Consider the following 25626-nt stretch of genomic DNA (forward strand, 5'->3'; position numbering starts at 1 on the left):
AAAATACAATGTTAATAAGTTTTAAATTACAATAAAATAGCATGTTCTATACTTTTCGATAGCATATTCTACAATACAACCACTTGTTATATTTGGTTTGTTTAAAGAAATGGACGAAATATCCTTTAATAATGACAATGAAATGAGCACACAAGGTATGCTGTTGCTTAATAATTTTTTTTATTTTGTTGTACAAATTATTTATATAGGCAGGAGAGCATAAAAATAAATGTTAAAAAAGCTTATAACTATTCAGAAGAAATGTTGTAAATCATGAACAGTAAAAAAATTGTTAAAAAATACAATTAAAAAACTGTTAAAAATACAAATAAACAATATGATGATCAAATAATATAGAAAAAGACATCTTTACTAATCACCATTGACAAATTGGAAAGGAAGAATCTGTTTTTATGTGTAGACTTTAACAGGGTGTCTGTTAGATCAGGGAAAACAGAGTGAAGTCAGGGAATTCAGGTATAAGCAAAAAAAAATCAGGGAAAAATCAGGGAATATGACTCTTCATCAAACTTATGTAACTTAAGTGAGTTGTATATCGTAAATATAATATAAAACAAAATTTTATTTGACAGATATTTTTATGATTTTTTCTTGATACTTTAAATATGGATTGTATTATTGTTTATATTTTTGCAATAAAAGAGCATATTTTTAAACGAATTTAAGTCTAATTTTTCTGAAGTTGAGTTTACTTCAAATTAAATCAGGGAAAATAGGTAGTGGATCAGGAAAAATCATCTTAAATTATTGGCACTCTATTTAAAATAATTCCACACTTTTTATTTAATAGGTTGGTATTTTTATAAGTATTTCATATTTTTATTGAGGCATAATTTAAAAGATTAAGTTGAGGGCGTTACTTGATAGCATTTGAGAATTTGCCACTTAATTATATGATTTAAATTAGCTTCATTAGTCGGAATATTAGTATCAATGTGGGAAAATATTTTTTGAGCCTGATTGATATTTATTTTTTTTTAAATAAGAAACTGCATAAATTTTTTTGCTGGGACACAGTAAAAGTTAGCTACAGTGATGCTAAGTTAAAATTCATTTAGATTTGCATAACAAAAAACATCCTAGGCAACAATATAACCCCTAATGAAAAAAACTGTAACTGTCTTAATAAAAATTTCTGATTGGTCCATAAAATCCTGCACCAAAAAACTTTTTAATGCTTTAATACCAGGGCATTGGCTACATCGATGCAACATACATTCTGCATTTTCAAGAGAGCAAACAATCAATGCCATAAAATCTTTATAATTTTTATTCCAACTAATGGCATCAATGAGAAATTTTGTATTTTGGTGATGTATGCACATGCATTATGAATACCTGACACTTTAGTTGTAATACACCATTTAGGTTTAAGAGTACAAAAATTTGGCAAACTGATTTTGATGTTAAGGTAGTCTTTTTTAAATGCAACATGTAATTCGTTAAGATTAAGTAGCAATAATCTTTTTTGAATCTTTTTTGGTTTTTCTTAACACTTACAAAATCTTTTTTTCCTGGCATCATTCTTGAAAATTCATCACTTTGATAAAAGTTAATCACTAAATTAACTGTTTCTGGTGAAAGTGGGTTTCCAGTTTTTTTTTCAGGCTATGATAGAATTCCATGCTTATTTTTAACTTTTTTTGCAGTTTGAACATGATACTCAGACATTTTAAAGTAGCTTGATATCTTTGTATGTGTCCATGATTTTAGTGCGAGTGTTAAAATTTGCACCTTATGGCGATAAGAGTCAGTTTCTGAAATTTTTTATTTATTTCATACAAATGTCTAGATCATGGTCACTCTTAATATTGTTGTTTGAAATAAGGCTTTTTATTTCTGTTGTTAAAGAAGTTTCTTTTATGTTATATGAGACCATTTTTGCAACTCTGTCAATAGTGTTCTCAAACTTTTGTTTTGCTGCAGATAATTTGCTATGTTTTGAAAGACTTTTTAGTTTGACTGCTGAAATTCCAAGCAATTCTATAGTGGTATCTTACTTAATTTTTTTCTCACTTTTCGATTCCCATTCCTCCTGTGAATTTAAATCTTCATTAGTTTCTACTTATTGAACAATATTTTTCCTTTAAATTTGCTTGCCATATTATTTCTTGTTTTTCACAAGGAAGATCTTTGAATTGAACAAAACCTTGTTTTTAGAAAATCCAGTTTTGTGGCAATGAATGTTAAGACTTTTTCCAATGTCATATTTCTCCATATTAAATATGTTTATTATTTATAATATTATCTGCCAAAAAAATATAAAAACAATAAAATTCATAGTCATTCTTTAAAAAAATACAAACTTTTAAAGTAGAACCTTCAAAACAAACAAAAGAAAACTTTTGCTTGTTTTTGATATAATAAGAGGTAAGCATTTGCCGATTTGAATTGAAATAATGAAAATAAGTTGTTTCTCAAACTTAAACTAAAAAAAAAAATATGTTTTTAAATTGAATTTTAATAATTATTTATTATTAATTCATTTTATGTATGAAAAATGAAAAATAAATAAAAAAATCCAGGAAGAATGAGGGAGTGGGGGTGGGGTGAGGTTGGTCAAAGGCCCCCTGGCCCTCCCTTGGCTTATGACTATAAATGTCCTAAACTATTCAATAATTAACACTATTTAATATTTTATTCAAATAAATGTTTTAAGAAACATTTAATTACTTTCGTTACAAAATTTAAATTTTTCTAAAAAGACACAATTTTTAAATGCAAATTTTGAGAGACAATTGATGAATTTAATTTTTTTCAGTAGGCCTAAGATAAAATATTGGTATACAATTAAATTTTTTACTCTGGAGTTTGGAACACAGTCTTCATTTTACCTACAAAAATCATTAATTTACAAGTCAATAGTTTTAAACAAAATTAGATAATGAGGCATATCCTCGGACATCGGATCTTGAGGACGCTATTTTTGGATTCCTCAAGTAAAAATCTAATAGGGTACCAAATTATGGGAGAAGCTGTCTTAACATCATTCATGATAGATAAGCATACAGAGAGGTCTTCTTCTAGCAACAGTATTAAATCATTTATGCCATCTGCTCCTAAATCTGGAGTATTTTATTTTGAGCATGTGTCAATGCTCAAATCAAGCAGGATACTAAAAAATAATGATAAAATGTTGATAAACACATCCTTGAAACTGAATATCCTTGTGTGCCTAATATTGTTAATTCTAAATATTCAATAAATTCTTTATCTGATTCCGGAAAATTAGTATTGTTAAGTTGTTTTAACGTGGACCCACTAAGCCAGTTATATTGTAACATTTTGACGTGCTCCTTTTTTTCAAATCGAATCGCTATCTAATGTACCATATTACACTATTTGATAAATCATAATCCAAATTTTTCAAAGGGACCTTCTAGTTTGATTTTTGAATGACAAAGTTTTTATGGTTAAAACTTTTTATCTTAAATTAGAGTTCATGGGACGCTCAACTACATCTGATATTATGCAAACATTGTTAAACTGTATTTCTAATAAAAATCAAAGATTTTACTGGTGTCATCAGATAGAACAAAGGAGAAAAAGGAATAAATTAATCCACTTGTAGATTTAGAACCTGTGTTCTCCACATCATTCATTGAAATTTTTAAGCATTGGCAAGAGCAAGTAAGTGGGAGCTAAATAAGTGCAACATTCCTAGTAGACAAGTTACTTATGAAAACATTACTTGAACATTTTATTATCTAATGCAGTTTTGTTGGCATAGGTGTTGTGAAAATGAAAATTGTGCTATAAAAGCTGAATCACTCCTTGATAAATACTAAAGGTTTATAATTATCTTTCAGTAATTTTAGTAGTTAGAAAAGTTAACAACCTGATTTATTTAAAAAAAAAGCTTGCTAAAACTAAAAATCATGGCTCACAACTCTGTTTTGCCTGCCAAATATTAGTTCTTTGCTAAATCGTTTTTTGTGATGGTTCAAAAAACCATTCAAATAAATCAATAATTCCATTTATTGATGTTATACATAGTGATATAGACTTTATCAGGTGGATCATTCTAAAGAATGTTTTGAATAAGTGTAGCAATCTTTACCATCAGCTTCAAATGAATTTAACATTAGAAACATTAGAAAATCTCAAAATGAAATTGATATTAGTTTTGCTGCTCAGCTAAAAATTGATCATTTAAATTATACTGAACAAAAAGTAAATATATTCAAAAAGAGGCAGGTGAGTTTTTAGCTGGTCTATTGAGATACCTCCTTGAGATGCTCTCTTCGAAGTTTGTCATATTACACACTGCCAATTAATTAACCATAAACCCAATTTTTATTTCAAAGAGTAGTTACATTTAAAAAAGAAGAGTTTTTAGCTGCTCTGTTAACACACCTGTCTGTTAACACACCTGTCTGAGAAGTCCCCTACGAAGTTTGTTATAATATGCATTGCAGTATCCATTATTTCAATTTTTATTTCAAATCCATATTAAAAAATACTTGTATTAACAATTTTTCAACTATATTGCAAAAATTTGTTAAATATGGTCTTCTGTCAAATTAGCAACACATCAATATCAAAAGTTTTAAGAAAGTTTTTGGTTTTTAGCTGACTCAAATTGGAAATCATTTCAAGATTTTTAATAGTGGTAGTCTTGTTAAATTTATTTTTGACTTTATTGAATAACAATTTACTAAGATGTTTGAATTTTTAAAAAATAGTTTTTGTACTTTTATAATAGTATTAATAAACAATTTCTTAAAAAAAGTATAAAAAATCTCTAATTGCATAAACTCTTACTAAAGATAATTTGACTGAATAAATAAGGCTGAGTTAAATTAAACCTTAGTGTAAATTAACTCAGTCTTTTTACTATTAAAAGATATTTTGTTGGAATTTAATTACTAACTCTTTCAAGATCATAGTTTTAATTTATGTTTTTATAGATTTGTTGAGATAAAGATTTTCTCATTGGCATAGCTTATGGCAGTCATTTCTCATTAGCATATCTTATGACAGTCATGGAATGACAAAATCTTTATCTGAAAATCTAGTCACAATAATATAGATCATTAACTTTAACTAAATTAAATGGTAATAAACTTTGCCAAAAAAGTTAATTATTTTGTTATATAAATATGATATATAAAAATGGCCTTTTTTTTTAAAAGAAAAAAACTTTTGTTGCATACATAATTCATTTTTTTTAAATGTTTACTGTTTTATAGAAGGATTTGTTAAGTCAAGAAACTAACTGAAGATTTCAATTTTATAGTTTTTCTGAGTATTATAAATTTCACTAAAATAAATAAATTTAAAATTAAAAAAAAAAAAAATTAAATTTAACAAAAAAATAATTTGTTATAGATAATGATGATGGCAAAGAACAAGTGAATGAAGTATCAATTTCAATTTTATGTACAATGTTTATTATTATATTCTATGATGGTATTCATGTGGAGGGTATTTAGTAACTTATTTAAATATTTAGAAAATATACCTTGGAGAACCACTCGAAGATGGTGAAGAACTAACATTTGATAAAACAGCATATCATATGTACCATGCAGTAAGTTATTATTTTTATTTATGATGCTTTATTAGATGTTTTTATGCAGCTTAGTATAAATTGTAGATTGAAGAACAAATTTAAGCAGTTTAAATAGTATTGAATAACCTTATGCATTAAAAAAATTGAATAACCTTATGCAGTTTTTTCAACATTATATTATGGAAATCAAAAAATAATATCCATAATATTAAATTTTTAGGCACAGACTGGAATGCCTTGTTTAAGCTTTGATGTTATTAATGACAAATTTGGTGAAAATAGAACTCAGGTAGACCTCAGTATTTTGTTATTTAATTGGTGTAAAATTTAATTTTTACTGAAGTAAGATATTCTTTATACTTTCAATTTAGTAAAAAACTATGGTATCTTTATTACTTAATACTTAATACCTATGATCTGTCAAACATATTATAGAGTACTAAATATTTAGTGAGTTTCAAATTTAAAGACCTTAGGCTTGGTAACTGGATTTTTTTCTGACAGTTTGAGCAGCTACTAACTAGATAGGAAGAACATTTATTTTATTGTTTTTTTTATTATTATTATTATTATTCTTTTTTTCTCTCTTCTTTATCTAAAAAAACTGCCTAAAAACACTAGAAAAAAAAATGTTTATATACATATGAATATATATATATATATATATATATATATATATATATATATATATATATATATATATATATATGCTATAGCATATTTATGTAAGCATTAGTTCACTTTTTTTGCTTATCTAAATCGATACAGCTTTTTTAGAAAAAGAAGATGTAGCAGTACTTTGCTGCGAGTCAGGCTCAAAATCACCCACAAATTTTCTTGTTTTTAAATTTTTTTTTTTTTTTTCAAATTTTATATTCTTTTTTTTAAATATATGTTATATTTTGTGAAAAAGTTACACATTTCTAAGAAAATGACTTCAAAACAAGAAGCTAACAGAAAATGAATTTACAAACTTTTTTAGCATATCAATGTTGCGGAAAGAAGTTCACTTTAAACCACTTTAAAATAGAAAAGTTCAGATTAAAATTAGAAAAAATGCAAATTTTTACCAACAAATAAATTTGTGTTAATGCATTTTTAATAGAGTTGTTAAAACCATATTTTGTACGCTGGGGTCTTGCAGTTAACCAAAATCTTTGAACATTTCATTGAGAATTAATGAATCAAAAATCAAGATTTATTAGCCTGATTAGATTTATTGGATATATTATTAGCCTTTTATTAAAAAATATCATAATAATGACCAATGTTTATTTTGGCCTGACTGGGCTTTATTGCTAGAAAACCAATTTTGATAAGAATTCCATAAATTATATGGCCAAAGTTGATAACCTGCCAAACGTACCAAAATGTTGTCCAGGCAAGTATTTTTGGAATGGTCTATGTAGAGAACTGGCAAGCAAGAAATCTGAAACAGCTTTGTATGTAAGTTGACAAGAACCTTGTAAAAGACCTAGCCTAGTAAGTGACTTGGGCCTTGGCACCTTGGACCTTGTCTGAGAGTGAGAGGGTAGTTATTCATCAATATATAGGAATATCAACAATATTGTGATAGTTATTTGCAGTTAATATTGAATTTTGTTGAAGTTAAAATACACCAGCCACTCTATGCCCTAAGCTGTTACAAAGGAGAGATCAAAATAAAGATCGACTGCTTATTAAAATCCAGGGGTCGGCAACCAGTTTTTAGTAGAGAGTTATTTTTCAATAAATATATTTTTAAAATATTAGCAAGAGCCGCAATGATGCTAGTGTAAGTAACTCATATAGATTAACAACTTAATTTTTTATGGTATTTCATGATATTTAAATATCATATATATAACATAATCTAAAGTAAATAAACAAATAATTAATATAGCAAAAAATTTAATAAAAATGAACATACGATTTGTGAGATTTTCACAGAATTAGAGGTTTTTAGTTTTAGACATCTTTCAAGGCTAATCTGATGTTTTAATGACGTCTATGTTGCTAGATTTTAGCTCACAATAATATATTGATTCCAAAGCTGTCAAAAGTTAAAATGCCACTAGCTTAAGTTGATTGGTACTCTCTGGAAGACTATTTCATGTTTTAAATACAACTCTTTTCTTTTTTTTTGAGAGTTTGAAAGTTTTTTCTATTTATGATTTACTGAAAATTTTTCTTAGTTTTTTTCCAAATTTTTTAATTCTGCTCGCAAAGTTTTGTTTAGTTTTAAATTAATTAAGTTGACTTTAATTTAGTTGACAAATTGACTTTATTGACCTTTTGGAACAGTTTAAAGTTCATTCTACTGGTATTTACAGTAAGTGGATGTGTCAAAAATGACAAAGCAAATTTTACCTTTCTGATCTCTGTAAAATGATTGCCAAAAGAATTTTTCATTTTTTTGATGGGTACTTTACCATGACAATCTCTTTACCTAGAGATCATTATGGTAAATTCGTCCTTTCAATATCCTATTGAGATTGTTAAAATAAGTTGTCAAGGCAAAATAAACTTTTTTGTTACCAATTCTCCAGGTATTCGAAAGTTTTTGATGACAAAAAATGTTTTAATATTGAAACTGTGATTGAAATACTTACACCCCACCCCCTTAACTATTAACTGACATTTTTATACAATAATAGATATATCTTTTATTATCTTAATCAAGAAATAAACAGATTTCGCGAAGATTTAATGTTTTTGATTTTCATTGACTGTTTTTACTTTCAAGTCTTATGCATCTTAAAAAATTTTTTGGTAATAATACAATGTTATTTAAAAGGATAGCTACATTAATCCCTGCCACAGAGTTTAACATAGTAAAATTGATTTCTCTTTCCAGCAATACAGTTTTTTAACAATAATTTTTCTAATAATACAGTTTTTACACTAATTATATTTTATGTTTAAGGATTAAATTCAAAAACTTACAGTTTTTAAATACCATGTTGACATTTTTGCAGGCAAATTTTTGTCAAGAAAAGAGTATAGCCAATAGAGAATAGTCAAGACAAGAGTACAATAAATAGAGAATTGTCAAGATAAGAGTATAGCCAATAGAGAATTGTCAAGACAAGAGTATAGCCAATAGAGAATTGTCAAGACAAGAGTATAGCAAATAGAGAATTTAAGATGTAAAATTTTCAGGAAGATTGTTATTGTAAATAAAAAACAATGCAGGAGCAAAGATTTGGGGTACTTCTAAAATGACTGGAAATAAAAAAGAGTGTAGGTCTTTGAGAATGACTTTAATACTGCACTTAAAAAGAAATGATTTAACATTTAACAAATCTGAAAACTTTTATACAAAGGAACTGATAAAAGAGAGAAGTATAATCATAGGATAGTTAGAGAGGTCAGTTTGTTTTCTAAAGTTTTTGAGAGTTTTTAAACAACAGAATGCTTTTGTAGGACTATAATGGAAATGTTGTCTGAACCACAAGCCATAGAAGATTTTATTTGAGAATTGACTTTAGCATTGGAAGCACAAGTGATTTGGATGTCCATTTAAATCCATTGGAATAGCAAGAAGAGTATGATGATTAGATTCAAGAGTCAAAATAGAAGAAAAGTTGTTTACCAATAACTCTGCTTTTTTGGGGGGAGAATTAATAAGATTAGTAATAAAATGGTTAGACTTACTTTATTAATGATGAAGATGATCATAATGATGATGATGATGATGATGATGATGATGATGATGATGATGATGATGATGATGATTTTTTATCAAACCCAGCCCCGGCCCCAGTCAAATTTCAACCCCTGTCACTTACTAACCTAGCCAAGTCAACTCGTTCTTTAAATGGAAATAACAAAAGGAATAGACTGATAGAAGAAATTTAATATTGAAACAAATAATAAAAAAATAAATGATCTATATTTCTGTTTAATTTGTAATTTATTATTCATAGATTTTTATTGAATAACTGTTATATAGTATAGCTTTTAATGCTATACATGGACCAAAATTCCTATGGTTTTTTTTGCAAAAATAAGAAAAAAAGAAAAAATAATGAAAAAAACTTATTGCTTCCCCAACCCAAACCCAATAATAAGTCCTCCCAATTTCAGTCTATTTATTGAGATAAATCAGTATAATGTCAGATTACCAATCTAAGTGTTCTTTTATATTTGGGTGTGTTTGTATTAGAGTTATGAGTTTTTTTCAACCCTATGCTCCTGTACTGTAGTTTAGTGAACTTTTACCTAAAAGGCACGAATTGCATATATATATATATATATATATATATATATATATATATATATATATATATATATATATGCAATTCCATTTTTAACTTACGTTACACGCACAACAACTTTATCAAATGATTGCCTAATTAAACCGTAAGTTTAACTTTTAACTATTTTGTACGAAAGCTGTTAGTTTAAAGAATAAGATAAGCTAAAAAGTTTAGAGCCTGGCCAGAAGATGGTGAACTTATTGCTTAAAATCCCACTTAACTTACGTTACACGGAAAACAAGGTAAAAAAATTGTTTCAACATTTAGGTCAGATTTCTGTGAATCAGTAAGATGAAAAAAGTTCTTACTGATTTTTTTTATATTAAGAGTAAAGCAAACAAAGTTTTTTTTTCTCCAATGTCTAGATAAAAATGCTTATATAAATTTATTCAATTATGTATATTTATATGTCAACCAAAATAAGAATACATAATATAAAATACAAAATACAAATAATGCAAAATAAGAATACATAAATAAAAAAACAATAATATAAATAACTTTAATTAACATTAAAAAAAAATTAAAATTTTTTTTTCTAAATTCTCCTAATATAAAAAGTTTCAGTTAGAACCTTGTCAAACGAACGCGAATTAACGCAATTAAGCATCGTTATTCAAAACTTTAAAAGTAAAAACATAACATTCAATATTCTTTTGCATATATTATTAAAAAACTTGGGTTTTTTAACTAATTATTAGAAAAAACAAAACTTTATCAAGTTTTTGTTAACTTACGTTACATGAAAATTGCCAAAGTTCTTTTGTTATTTTCTTGAAATATGTATATTTTATAAAATGTAAAATCTGACCAACAACAATTTGAACATGTTAGCTCCATTTTCATGCTAAATTAATTCCGGTTATCCAAATAAATTCATGGTTAAAATAACATTTTACAATGATATTTTTTTTATCATGCGACAATGAAAAAAACTGTAACTTTTGGAAGCATAAAAATGACTTAAATTAATTAATTTTAGTACTAAAGAAATGTTATAAATAAACTTTCATGTGTCTACATCAATATGCATTTGCTAAAAGTTGGCGAAAAAGACGATAAAATTTGACTATTTTTTTCTTTTTTTCCGTGGAATAGCCCATATATATATATATATATATATATATATATATATATATATATATATATATATACATATATATATATATATATATATATATATATATATATATATATATATATATATATATATATATATATATATATATATATACAGTATCGGACAAAACGAGTGCAACCAAATAATGCTAATTTAGTTTCTTTATATAAAAGAGCTGCATTTTTTCAATTTAGAGAAATAACTATGTAACTGTTTAGAGACAAAGTTCTTCTAGTTTTATTCATCACAAAGTTCATTATTTGCACACGAAAATTAATAAATTAATCAAAAGTATTAAAAAAAGTTGATTTCCTTCTGGACAAAACAAGTGCAACTCGACAAAATGTTGACCAAGCTGTATTTCGCTATCAATATTTCGTGGCGAATCCTTTGTTGTCGATCACAGCCTTGCATCTTCAAGGCATAGATTCGATCAGGTGATCAATGAAACTTTATGGAATCGCTGCCCAGGCCTTTTGGATTTGTTCAAACAGTTGATCCTTATTACGAACACCTTCACGATAAATTCTGCGGTTGACGATCTCTCACAGGTTCTCGATAGGGCTGAGATTCGGAGATTGAGGCGGCCAATCCATTACCGATAGGTGGTTTTCTTGAAACCACTGCTTGACTACTTTTGCAGTGTGTTTCGAATTGTTGTCTTGCTGAAAAACCCATTTTATTGGCATATTCCATTCAGCATGAGGTAACATAATATCTTTCAGGATATTTTTATACATGAAACGGTCCATTATTCCATTGTTTCGATGTATTGGATCTAGACCGTTAGCAGAAAAACACCCCCAGACCATTACATTGGTCTGGGGGTGTTTTTCTGACCAACACCTTTGTTATCTGCTGCCTCCACCATGCTTCACGGTCTTATGGCAGTAACGTAAATTGAGGCATTTTCCGGCCGGTCAACGTACACGGCAAATGCTATTGCTCCCAATAATGTTGAACTTCGATTCATCACTGAACAGGACAGTTCGCCATTTCTGCACATTCCAGTCAATATGAGATGTAGCAAACAAGAGTCTTTTCTTCTGATTTTTTAGTGAAATCAGCGGTTTCTCTGCAGGGCGTCGAGAAAACAATCCGGCTTCAACAGCACGTCGTCTGATTGTTCGGTCCGATACAGGCAGCTCTAATTGCTTTTGTATCTCAACTGATGATATCCAGGGATCCTTCTTGACGGATCTGACAATCATGGAATCCTCTCTAGAAGTGGTGGAACACTTCCACCTTTGTTATCTGCTGCCAACTTCCCCATAGAACGATATTTGGAACATAGTCTTGATACGGTCCATTTTTTCACCCGATATTTATCACAAATACTTTTTTGTGACATTCCACTTACGTTATCGCCAATAGTTTTCTTTCTTAGTTTCAATCCAAGACTGTCGGAGCCATTTTTGCACTTGAAGTCATAAAAATAATAAAAATAAATAATCACGCTTCTCAAGGCTTACTGTGTTACATTTACCTTGTGATGATACAATAATGCTCTGTGGAACACATTGTCTTGGTTGGATGTGGACTGTATTGATGTAATGAAACACTTGTTGTATTTCACTTCTTGTATTGATGTTCTTCGATAAACCACTTTGATAAAATATACTTCGATAAACTATCTTGATATTACTGACTGATTGACTTCCATATACTGACTGAATTATATGTCGATTAACATGTCTCTTATATAGTAAAGTGAACCTGTGTGAACCTGTTCTGGAAGATTCTAGATGCTTCTTTTCGATGCTTCTGGAAGCTTCTGGATGCGTCTAGATGCTTCTGAATGTTTCTGGATATTTCTGGATGCTTCCAGATGCTTCTTCTGGAAACTTCTGGAAGCTTCTGCATGCTTCTGGAAACTTCTGGATACTTCCTTTAATTATTAAAAAACTTCCGTGACGTTGGCGCGGACCAGACTTAAGAAAATGAAACAAACCAAAAAAGTTGCACTTGTTTTATCCGCTGCAAAATGGCACTTGTCAACGAAATTCTGCGTGTGTGTTGTTAACTGTCAGCTGATTGCTAATGTCATGGCATGCTATGACTCCAGACTCCTGAACTGTTTGCTGTGGTAGTATAGTTCGTTTCGTTTTTAAGACATGTAAAATTAGGAACACTTTTTAGCATTGTTCGATGTTGGTTGCAAATTTTTTGTCCAATACTGTATATATATATATATATATATATATATATATATATATATATATATATATATATATATATATATATATATATATATATATATATATATATATTGATATATATATTGATATATATATATATATATATATATGTATGTATATGTATATATATAATTTTTAGTTTCCCATGACATGTTACTTAGTTTCTGGTACACAAGCATGTGAAGGTGAAGCAAATCAAATACTGTTAATGAAAATGTCAAATCTTACAAAAATAACAGAAGACGGTATGTTAGAAAATCTTCGTTTGTATAAAGTGTTTTTTATACATAGTTAGAAAAGTTGCCTTTTTAATTGCAGTTTTTTATTAAATACTTAAAATAATAGTTAAAATAATTATAATTTAATATTAAGTAATATATGTATATATATAATAATATATCAAATAATACAATATAATAAGAATTTCATGTTCAAATAATATAATATATAATATGAATTTTATATTTGTAATCATGTAAGAAACATTTAAGAAACTTTTAATAAGCATTCTTCAAATCGGAACAAAATTAGAATTTTTTTTTTAGAATTAAAATAATTGAGCAATTTTTAAGTAATAAAATGATGTCAAAGTAGTTAAGGCGACTTTTTAAAAAAATTTTGTAGAGTTTGTTAATGTTCATTAAATGTATTTGTAAAGATTTTTATTAAATCTTTCAAAACTCCATGATTTATATTTGTTCAAAATTGCACTTGAGAAAGGATTTTTGTCAAAGTTTAATTGTTTATGCCAAAACAAATAAATTGCATTCTAAACATATAAATTGGATCTTAACAACGAATACCTAAAAAATGTAAATACTGACTGACTCTTATAACGAATTATTCATAATTATTTTATATGTTAGCTTGACAACAGCCTATAAGAAGTTGCCTAAAGTTGCATATGATGACTCGTTTAGTTTAAGATAAGATTATTTAATCTAAAATCTAAAAATTAAGTAAAAACTTAAATAAAAAAGTAAATATTTACGCTAGAAAGTTACCTCTCAGAAGTTGAATTAGTTAAAAAAATACTTTTAAATTGTATAGTGAATTAGGAAAACAGCTTGATACAGTTATACAGCTGAATATATTCAACAGTTTCAGAAAAGTAACTGACTAAAAAACTTCATGATACAAAAACAAAATTGACACTATTATCTTGAAAGTTGTGTATGCAGAAAACACTAATGGTCAGCTGCCAAGGTAAAAAGTCTCTTGAACTGGTATGCAAGGAAGATGGAAATTTTGCATATAATTTGTACAAATCTCTCCTATTTTATCATCATCTTGACCTTTTAGTGTGATTTCTTTAATTTTTCTGGAAAAGATTTTAGCTCTGCAAATATAAACCATTTTCTCAACAGCTGCAGCAGTCTTAACATTGTCCCCTAAATATTTTCTTCTAATTTTTACCTGTAACTCATCACCTGTGCAGCATGTGTCAACTTGAGGTAATCCAAACCTCAATGAAAATTGCTGTTTAAATATTTTCAAATAAAATTTTTTGTGTTTAAAAAAGTAAAGTTTTATAATTTGCTGCCATTAAATTTTATTAATAATTTTATATAAAGTTTTAGTTTTGTGATTTTTAATATCAATGATATATTGCCATATTTTTTAAAAATATTTCTTCAATGATGACTGATGATGAAAATAATATTACATAGATGATTCTGAAGATAGTTATATTGAAGAGAGTGATGAGCAACCAAATTTACAAACCTATTCAATAAAACATATTGGTGGTGTAAATCGAATCAGGGTAATTTTTGCTTTTATTTTTAATTTTAAAACAATTTATTTTCAGCAATATTTTTTTTTTTTTGATGATTGTATTTACTAAACTGTAACAAAAGTCTTCATACAAAATACATACATAGCAACATTCATCATGCATAGCAACAAATAGTTATCAAAATGATAAAAAACTTTTTTTATTTTGAGGGAGTTAAATATAAAAATTCTATTATTAGTAATTATTTTTTTAAAGCCATAACAATTTTTAATGTTTACTTAGTTCTTTGATCTATATGTTTTAAATAGTAAAGTTTAGTGTAAGATAAAAATTAAAACTTTAATTAAATCAATTACAAAAGTAGTTATTAACCCTTTTAGTCTCTGTGACCACGGGTCACAGGGTCTAAATATTACATTTGTTAGTAAATGTGACCACATCAAAATCTGCATCGATCACGTGATCAAGGCTAAGAAAAGTTAGACTGAAAAAAAATAGTTTGGCAGCTGTTTTTCTCACAAAAATAAAAAAAGGGTATCATTTATGAATTTCTAACAATTAGTTTTTATTTTATAGCTTTTAATTCGATAATGACATTTTACAACCATTTTACAGTTTTTTGTGTGGGATTGAAAAGACTAAGTTTAATAGTTTAATATATTTTAATAGTTTAAGAGTTTAATAGTTTAATATATTTAATATAATATATATTTAATATAATATATAAGAGTTTAATAGTTTAATAGTTTAATATATTTTAATAGTTTAAGAGTTTAATAGTTTAATATATTTTAATATATCATGTTTAATAGTTTAATATATCATCATATTTAACTTAAAGATCACAGAATTCAGAAATTAAATGAAAAAAATTGAAAAAGAAATCATGATGAATTTAAATTCATTCAAATTCAAATTCATGCAAGTAAAAGACTAGTAATAACTAATCAAAAAATTGATGATGAACGTTATTAAATGATGATGAACGTTATTAAATGATGATGAACGTTATTAAATGATGATGAACGTTATTAAATGATGATGAACGTTATTAAATGATGATGAACGTTATTAAATGATGATGAACGTTATTAAATGATGATGAACGTTATTAAATGATGATGAACGTTATTAAATGATGATGAACGTTATTAAATGATGATGAACGTTATTAAATGATGATGAACGTTATTAAATGATGGTGAACCTTATTAAATAACTAATCAGCTATGAATTCAAAAAATTGATGGTGAATATTATTAGAAGTCATCTGAAATGTCAGTAGTTTTATTTCAAAGAGTTATATTAAAAAAAAATATAAATATAGAAGAATACAAACTATTTTTTTCTCTTGTAATATTTCAATCTGTTTTATATAGGTCATCATCAGGAGAAAAATAAAATTAAAAATACAAAAAGCATTTAAAATTTTTAGACATTTTTTTACCTTTCTTTTACTGTTTAATGCTTTTGGTGTTCACTTTTATTTGTTATTTATTGTTATAAAAAAAAAATTGTAAAACAAGTTTTTAAGGAACTCTTAGAATCTCACAGGTTCTTACAAGTTTTTTTCTGATAACATTTTAATGAAAGTTATCTCACAAGTTCTTACAAGTTTTTTTCTGATAACATTTTAATGAAAGTTATCTCACAGGTTCTTACAAGTTTTTTTCTGATAACATTTTAATGAAAGTTATCTCACAAGTTCTTACAAGTTTTTTTCTGATAACATTTTAATGAAAGTTATCTCACAAGTTCTTACAAGTTTTTTTCTGATAACATTTTAATGAAAGTTATCTCACAAGTTCTTACAAGTTTTTTTCTGATAACATTTTAATGAAAGTTATCTCACAAGTTCTTACAAGTTTTTTTCTGATAACATTTTAATGAAAGTTATCTCACAAGTTCTTACAAGTTTTTTTCTGATAACATTTTAATGAAAGTTATCTCACAAGTTCTTACAAGTTTTTTTCTGATAACATTTTAATGAAAGTTATCTCACAAGTTCTTACAAGTTTTTTTCTGATAACATTTTAATGAAAGTTATCTCACAAGTTCTTACAAGTTTTTTTCTGATAACATTTTAATGAAAGTTATCTCACAAGTTCTTACAAGTTTTTTTCTGATAACATTTTAATGAAAGTTATCTCACAAGTTCTTACAAGTTTTTTTCTGATAACATTTTAATGAAAGTTATCTCACAAGTTCTTACAAGTTTTTTCTGATTTTAATAAAAACATTTATTAAAAGACTAAAAGAGAAATCTACTCAAAAAGAGAAATCTACTCAAAAAGAGAATCTACTCAAAAAGTTCCATTATCATCTTTTCTTATTTTTATATAGAACAAAATTCATGTAAATTATTTTTTAAATGTTTCAGCAAATTAAAAATGTTAAAACAATATGGAAAAAATAAATTTCTGTTAATCATTGTCATTATGTAGAAGTATTGCTTTAAAGCAACCAAATACTTGCAGCGATGTGAAGATAATAAACAAAGTTATAAAATTTTTTATAAATTATAAATTAAAGTTTAAATTCTAAAGAAACATTAATTTTTTTTTAAAGTACTCAAAAACAACTTTATATCAATACCAGTGTAATATTTGACCTATAAAAGTTCTTTGCACCTTATTTTTCTATTTTTGGTGAAGAATTGATTTTATTTATATCTAGTTTCATTTCTTTATCACTCCAGTTATAAACTGTTTTAACGCTAAAACGCTTAACTGTAATACTAATTTCAAATTAGTATTACAGCTAAGCGTTTTAGATTATATTTCTTGTTTTTGTATGTTTTCTTGTTTTTGTATTCACATTTAACAGGCCATGACGATTGGAACTCTCTCCCATCTTCATGTTTTCCTGACTCATACAACCTTCAACTTTTTAAGTCTTCTGTCAACCGTTTCCTTGCTCTTTAACTCTATTCTTTTTTTCTAGTAACTCCCAACTTAATAGTGGTTGCTTGCAACCATGGTTGCTGTGTTGGGAGTTAAGCAGAATAGAAAAAATAAAAAAATTATTGTTTGTAGAGTATAATGTATAAATAGATAAAAATCTAATAAAAATAAATTAAACTGTTAGGTGTGAATCTTATTATAAATATTAGTATGAAAATAGATGCGTTCATTGAAAAAAAGTATAATATTCCTTTACTTTATCATTTTTTATTTTTTTTTGCTGGAATGCATGTCAGTATTTTAAAGCTGATGAACAAAATTTTTTCTGTCAAGTAGCTACAGATTTTTTTATAATTTTTTATGAAAAATACATCAGCAAAGCAATAAAAATTAGTAAAAAAACATTTCTAAATTTATTCTAAAAACATAAAGTTGAACAGAAAAGTTTGATAGATATTATATATAATTAGTTATAATATAATAATTTATTAATTAATTATAAATATAATATAATTAATAATTAGTTTCTCAAAAGAACATCATAAAATAACAAGATGTTTTTATTGACTTATAGTATATATTTGCAGCGGAAAGGCACTTGACTGCTTCATGGTCATCTTCTGCCACAGTACATATATGGGATCTAACAGAAGAACTCAATAGTCTTGATATAAATGGTTTATCACAGCACCAAAGTATTGCTAATAAAAAACCTCTATTTTCCTTTTCGGGTCACCAGGTACATGCTTAGATAAAAGTTATTAAAAAAAGTTATAATTAAAAACATGAATAACTTGTAAGTGTTCATAAATTTTTTTTTTTTTTTAAGAAAGAAGGGTTTGCTATGGATTGGTCTCCCACTGTTGCTGGTCGGTAAGATTTAATTTAATGGCCAGGATGTTTTCATATTGTAATAAGATATATAGTCTTTAAGATTTAATTTTCCCACCAATATTGTTTACTACTATTGTTGGTATCTAATATATAAATATATATTTAGTCTCTTAAATATACTGTATAATGTGTACTATGCGTGTACATACTATGGCACACTAAGGAGGTTTTGATTTCATAATCTCATAACAAAAATAATGCTTTCTAATTTACCACACATTTTATCTTTGCAATTCATCGTTTTGGTTTGACAAGGTTCTAAGTGAAATTTAGAAAACAAATCTGTTCTGTTTTTGTAAATGTGTTATTAAAATTATTTATATCATTTTTTATTTATTTTTTTATTTATTAAAGTGTTTTTAAACATAACAACATGAATAAAAAATAATGAAGCAAAAAGTTTAAGACATTTTGAAAAAAAAAAAAAAGATTTGTTTGCTAAATTTTTCCAAGGTTAAAAATTTTGGTTTGAACCTTGTCAAACCAGCACAATGCATTGTTACTTTGTCTTTATTTGTTGATTTATTCTTGTGTTTAAAACTCTAAATGTAAATATATAAAATTAAACTGAATTAAAAAAATAAAGGAACATGGGTTTTATTTCTGACTAAGTTGATAAATTTTATTACAGTAAATATGTCATATCTGAAGCATTAAGCAAAAAAAAAAAAGAAATACTGATTTCTTATGAATTTAAATTTATTTCAAATAAAGTTTAAGAATCATCCAATCAAAAAAACTTGTTACAAGTTCAATGCATTCAAGTTTAATAATCCTAATAATTTTAATTTTAGACTTGCAACTGGTTCATGTAATAATCGTATTCATTTATGGAGTCCCACAGAATCTAGTTGGCATGTTGATCAAAGACCTCTAACGTCACATACAGCATCTGTTGAAGACATCCAATGGAGTCCAAATGAATCTAATGTAGGTTGATCTTATTTTTATAGGTTGAACTATTATCTAATGTAAGTTATGAAATATTTTTCATTTTAATGATAAAAATAATAAGAAATAAAGATAAGAATTTATCTGATAAAAATTTTTAATAGGTGTTTAGCTCGTGCTCTGCTGACAAAACCATTAAAATTTGGGATTCACGTGGTGTAGGTGATAAGGCATGCATGCTAACAGTTAAGGCACATGATGCTGATGTAAATGTTATTTCGTGGAACAAGTAAATCTTCATTTAAATGATTCTCAGTAACTTATTTTGCTAAAAAAAATGTTTGCTGACACTTTTGATTCATATAATCAGTTTTTGAAAATTCGCTAACCAGTTTTAATTTTTTTGTTCTAAAAAATAATTGATCGATATAAATATTTTAATGACATTGTTATATAGCATATATATTTATTGTATCATTATATTATTAGTTTTAGTATAATTGATATTACGCGCACACACACACACACACGCACGCACGCACATGTAGAAAAAGAGAGTGAGCAATTTACTTTAATTATTTTTAGTGAGTTTTTACTAAAATTGTAATATAAAAGTTATAATTATAAATTTTTTGCAATAACATAAAGGTTTTTATATTAATTTTAAATAAGTAAACTAAGTTTTGTTTCATAGAAATGACCCATTTATTGTTTCTGGCGGAGATGATGGCATAATAAATGTATGGGACTTACGTCGGTTTCAACAAGGCATGCCTGTAGCTACTTTTAAACACCACAGTGCTCCTATTACATCAGTTGAATGGCATCATTCTGATAGCACTGTGTTTGCCGCCTCATCTGATGATGATCAAATTACGTTATGGGATTTATCAGTTGAGCGAGATGAAGAACATGAAGCTGAGAATGTTACACTTCCGCCACAACTTCTTTTTATACATATGGTGAAAATTTTTTTTTTATAATTCAATGTATAATAGAATCTTTTTATGTTATTTTAGCATGCAGTTTAACAACTCATTTATAATAAAATTAGTATTAATTTTATTATAAATGTGTTGTAATTAAAAATTTTTAAATCTTAAATTTCTTTTTACATAATTTTTTTGATTCACTTTTGCTCATCGCTTTGGGATAATGTTGTATATCACCAATCAATCTATTCAATGACAGAAAAAGAAAATTTAAAAAATTACTGTATTTTCTCAGAATTTACATTAAGTCCGATTAGATTGCAGGATGTTTGCAAGTTTCGAATTTCAACGGAGAGATTTCTGAAATGATTTTTCAAATAGTTTTTCTTCTTGTCTGCCTTTTTGTATATGAAAGTTATTGTGACTGTTTTCATTTATTAATTATGACTATAGTTAATGGTTTTGTCTACGAGATTTTCAGAAAAATTACTTAGGCTTAAAATAGGGCTTTTATGTTTGGCGACATGATAGAGTAAACAATTATAAACGATGACACCCCTAACTTAAATTGTCTTTATTTAAAAAAAGCTTTATTTAACAAATATTTACTTAATTAAAATTTTTATTAAATAATAAATCATAGTTATAATATTTAACAAATAGTTTGCAATAATTAAAGCCCATCGGTAATGCAATATACACTTACGTTGTATGAATTTTTATTTTCTAGGGTCAAAAAGATATTAAGGAGCTTCATTGGCATCGGCAACTTCCTGGAGTTTTAGCGAGTACAGCATTGAGTGGATTTAACATTTTTAAAACAATTAGTGTCTGAGCTTTTTTTTTTTTTTTTTCGTAAATTTAGTTTTGAACGGTAAAGATCTGTCAATTATATTTAGAAGTCAATTTATTAAACCATTACACTTTAATTAGCAAGTTAGCAAGTTATCAAAATCTGCAGCCAAGTTAATTACTTGGTGTTCTTTTATTCAAAAATTTACTTTAAAACTGTTATCCGAAGACGCACTAATTTTATTGGTAGTGACTTCCACCTATTTGTGTACTGTTTAAATAAAAAAAATCTGTGTTTATATTTATCTTTTAAGTAGGTTCTTAAAAAAGAGAGCAATGACCTCTGTTAATTTGAAACTGTTGCTATCATGCTAAATGTTGCTATCAGTGTACTTATATGTCAATTTTATTACAAAGTTTACACAGCGTTTTAGGAAACAAATTTTTAGATACGGTAACGTCATACTTAAAGGTAGTGCAGTAGTAAAACGATCTTTTTTATACCTCGTATAATGTACCAATAAAATACTGAAAATTAAAAAAAAAATTGTCTATTAAATCGGCTTAATCCCAAAAACAAGATAAATCAGCTTCGAACATACACAATCAACAAATAGTAATTTTTTATTCAACATCTTAAGCATGCAAAATCTAAAAGTTTGCAACAAAATACAAAAAGTCAAAATAGTACTAAAAGTAATAATAGATAGCTGAGATTGGACCCGTAAAAATAAGGGTCTTTGTTAGTCTTTTTATACCTAATTATACTTTATATATTCTAGCTTTCCGGATCCGTAAAATACGGGTATTTTACGGATATTACAAACCAACTATTTCTATACACATCTGTTCCACACCGATTATTTCTATACCTTATTCACTTTAATATTTTTTAGTAAAGTAATTTTGCTCTGAAAAAAAACTTTAAGAGCAAAAAAAATTAACATGCGCACCTTTTCCGCATGCGTAGAGCTTAAAAGAGACTTATAATTAGGTTTGTTTTTCTGCTAAATGCAATTCATTAATAGCTTAGTGGTTTATTAAGTGCGCTGTCGTCAGTGTTGTTTTGGGGGTTTAAGACCTCTTAGCGTAATAAGTTTCGGAATTTTTTCAATGTTTTTATATTCAATTATAATTATATTTTGATGCTTTTATAATATAGCCAAAACATAACTCAACATAAGCTAAAGACGTTTACACTTTCAGACGTTTGTAAGTAACGCTATACAAATGGAACTTAGAAGACCACTAAATTATAGTTATTAAAAAAAAGTTTATGATTAAATATTGATTATGATTAAAAACTAAAGAATAATATTAAACGCCTAACTAAAAGTTAAGCAAAGAGAACTTTGCGCATTGACGTCAGTGTGTGGCAAAATAAACCTTTATGCGTCAAGTTTCCTTTTGCAATTATCTTTCATTTTTTGATTAATTTTAATTATGTTGCATACAATTGCATAAAATATTTGAAACTGGTACAGATTTATCATTTCACGGATGAGAGATTGTATTTATTACAACAGTAATAAATAAATAGTTTTTATCTTTATTAGAATATATTCCATTAAAATATATTCCATATATATTTAATAGAAGGAGTTTTTTTTAAAAATTTATATAAAATCTTATTTCTAGTTTGTTTTTCTAGTTTTTTGCCACAAAGTGATGTCACATACGCAAAAAAATTGTGGCTTTACTACTACAACAACAACTACTACTATTACTACTACTAAAAGGATTAAGTTCGGCAATAATATATAAAAAGAAGATTGTATTAAATTGTACAAAATTTTATAAAAATTTTGACTATTTTATATTACCCTTGTTCCGTCTAAAAAAACGCTTTTGAGAAAAATGCGTTGTTTTATCTTCTGCTTACGTTATTTTATCTTCTGCTTTTTTTTACTTTAATTAAATCCAATTGATACAAATCCAACAGTTAGTTAGATATTTATCAAAATGTAGGACAAATATCATTAGATATATTTTGAGTAATTCGTATTCATCAATAAATGTGTTTTTTATATTCATAATTCCACAAAAAAAAAGTTTAAAAAAAGGTTTAATACAATAAATTTTTTTCGAATAAGTTTAACACGTTCGCTCCCGAGTTATTTTAAACTATGCTTTGTTTCTTTGCCGAGCCATGATGTCTGCAATGATTAATTCTTGCCGAGGCTGTTTGTCACTGTTTCATTCTCATTGTTAAGGCTAGATATCAACATTTCAATAAATAAAATATTTTTAATCTAAAATAATTCTATAGTATTTTTATTCTGAATATAACTGACAAAAAATAAGCACTACGAGTATACTTGTACTTTGGCAATGGAGAAGAAATTTTTTTCTCTAGTGCCGAAGTAAGAGTTTACTCGTAACACTGTAATGAGTATAACTCATTGCGATGACTACATCTTATCAAGATGTAATTGAGAACTTGAAATTTGTAATTAAACGTTAGATGTAATTTAGAACATGAAAGTTGTAAATAAGAAATCGTAAGATGTAATTGAGAAGATAAAAGTTGTAATTGAGAAATGTTTATAATATAGATTATCAGAAAGAAGTTATTTTTATTTTTAATTTTGTTGTCTTAATTTACCTTGTAATATTAGGTTTGATCCTAATTTGGCCAAGGTGGCCATATGGGTTGGTTTTCAATAAATATTAATATATTATCAATAAGATAAAAAAGTGATGAAAAAGGGATTTGTGGTTGGTGGTAACTCCATATCTTCCAAGGAAATTTAAATTTCCGCTAAGGACCCAATTGTATGCTGTCTTATATTTGACACCTAAAGTTTGTGCCAGAGTCGCAAAATGACGATTGGGTCGTCATTTCGCTCAGCGCATTCAATAACTCATTCGATTAAGATAAAACATAATGTTTTCTTTCAACTTATTCGGTTGTATGTATTTCATGTCTACAAATCGAACAAGGTGGTTCTGGTTGTTCCAAAAGTGGATGTAAACAAGTTTAGTGAAATAAATGCACGGATTCAATTTAATAACAGACTTTCTGTTTATAGTGTATTGACAAATAACACAATGACCTTTCAATTCCATTACTGTATTGCTGGTGCATACAAATGCTAAATTTGATATTATTAACTTATTAAAATGCATGTACAAGAAGATTTTTTATAATGACCTTTAAGTTTACATTGTGAATTTGCAATTACAAATAATGTATTCTCATTTCCATATTACGGTTTCTTAATTAGAACTTTTGTTTTTCCTATTACATATTGCAATTTCTTATTTACATGTTGGGTTTCTTAATTACATATTGTGACTTCTAAATTACATGTTGTATTTCTCAATTGCATCTTACTTTTCTTAATTACAAGTTTCAAGTTCTCAATTACATTTTGAATTGGTATAGTAATGTAGCTTATTTGATGCAATCTTATTATAAATTGTGTTTCAATTTTTTTGCACATGCACATGCACATTGAAAGTTATCATGAGTAAAAAAGGTAAATTATATATTTTTTTCTTAACTCTAAATTGTTGTGTTTTTTAGACTAGAAGCTAAAATATATTTGATAACTACATTATACTACATGTTATTAAGAATGTGAAAAAAATTTGATTTACACAACCTTCACAAAACATTTTTTAATATATTAAAAAACATTTTAGTGTGCACTTTGAATTTTTTACGCAGAATACTAATGAATGTGTTTTATAGATAAGTAATTTCTTTTTTATAAATAGATAATTTATAAATTTATCTATCTCATATTAGCTCAACACAGATATTCCGAAATTGGATCAGCACATATGATTATGGAAGGTTGTGAGGATAGTGAAGATGATGATATTGAAGATTCGGATTCATACTTTGCTTCTACTACTACGTCTTCGAGCTTGACTGTATCATAATTAGGTTCTGAAGATAATAACACTGAAGAAAGTGATGGCAACCAGTTTACAGACATTCATCTAGCAGCCTCTGCAAAAGAATTTTTAATGCCGCCGTAAAGAACTAGAACATCGGGTGGTCTTGCTTATTGACAAAGTCAAAACAAAGATCAACAGGTAGGTCTTATAAGTAATATTTTGCCTGACAAAACAACCTCTGAAACAAATCCATCTAGAAATTCAAACCAATGGAAAGATGAGCCGAATATTGTAAAACAAATTCAATTTACTGCCGATCCATGTTTGAAGATAAACATAGAGAGCAAGAAACCATTAGATTTCTTTAGACTATTTGTTACAGAAGAGCTTATAAATACTAAGGTAGTTGAAACTAATCGCTACGCAACGCAAGAAATAAATAAGCTGCGTCCACTCAGAAGAAGCTCACGTGTTTAAGATTGGAAACCAATAAATTCAGAAGATATGCGGTAGTTTCTTGGAGTTCTTCTTG

At 26.7% G+C, this 25626-nt stretch overlaps 1 protein-coding gene across 2 annotated transcripts; it reads left to right on the forward strand.

Annotated features, from left to right (window-relative positions):
• Positions 1 to 2: 2 nt before the first annotated feature.
• Positions 3 to 21347, forward strand: LOC100199874 (glutamate-rich WD repeat-containing protein 1). 2 transcript variants are annotated; one of them, XM_065813348.1, is made up of 12 exons: positions 3 to 155; positions 5353 to 5384; positions 5477 to 5554; positions 5757 to 5825; positions 13235 to 13340; positions 14766 to 14860; positions 18311 to 18475; positions 18566 to 18609; positions 19425 to 19560; positions 19686 to 19810; positions 20216 to 20483; positions 21184 to 21347. In XM_065813348.1, the coding sequence occupies exons 1-12, from the start codon at positions 110 to 112 to the stop codon at positions 21286 to 21288; spliced, it is 1269 nt and encodes a 422-aa protein (XP_065669420.1). In that variant the 5' UTR covers positions 3 to 109; the 3' UTR covers positions 21289 to 21347. The 2 variants fall into 2 exon arrangements, with proteins under 2 accessions (XP_065669420.1, XP_065669421.1); XM_065813349.1 differs by lacking the exon at positions 3 to 155 and having other exon boundaries at positions 5365 to 5403.
• The last annotated feature ends 4279 nt before the right edge of the window (positions 21348 to 25626 follow it).

Source organism: Hydra vulgaris, chromosome 12 (genome assembly GCF_038396675.1).
Source record: "Hydra vulgaris chromosome 12, alternate assembly HydraT2T_AEP".
NCBI lineage: Eukaryota > Metazoa > Cnidaria > Hydrozoa > Anthoathecata > Hydridae > Hydra > Hydra vulgaris.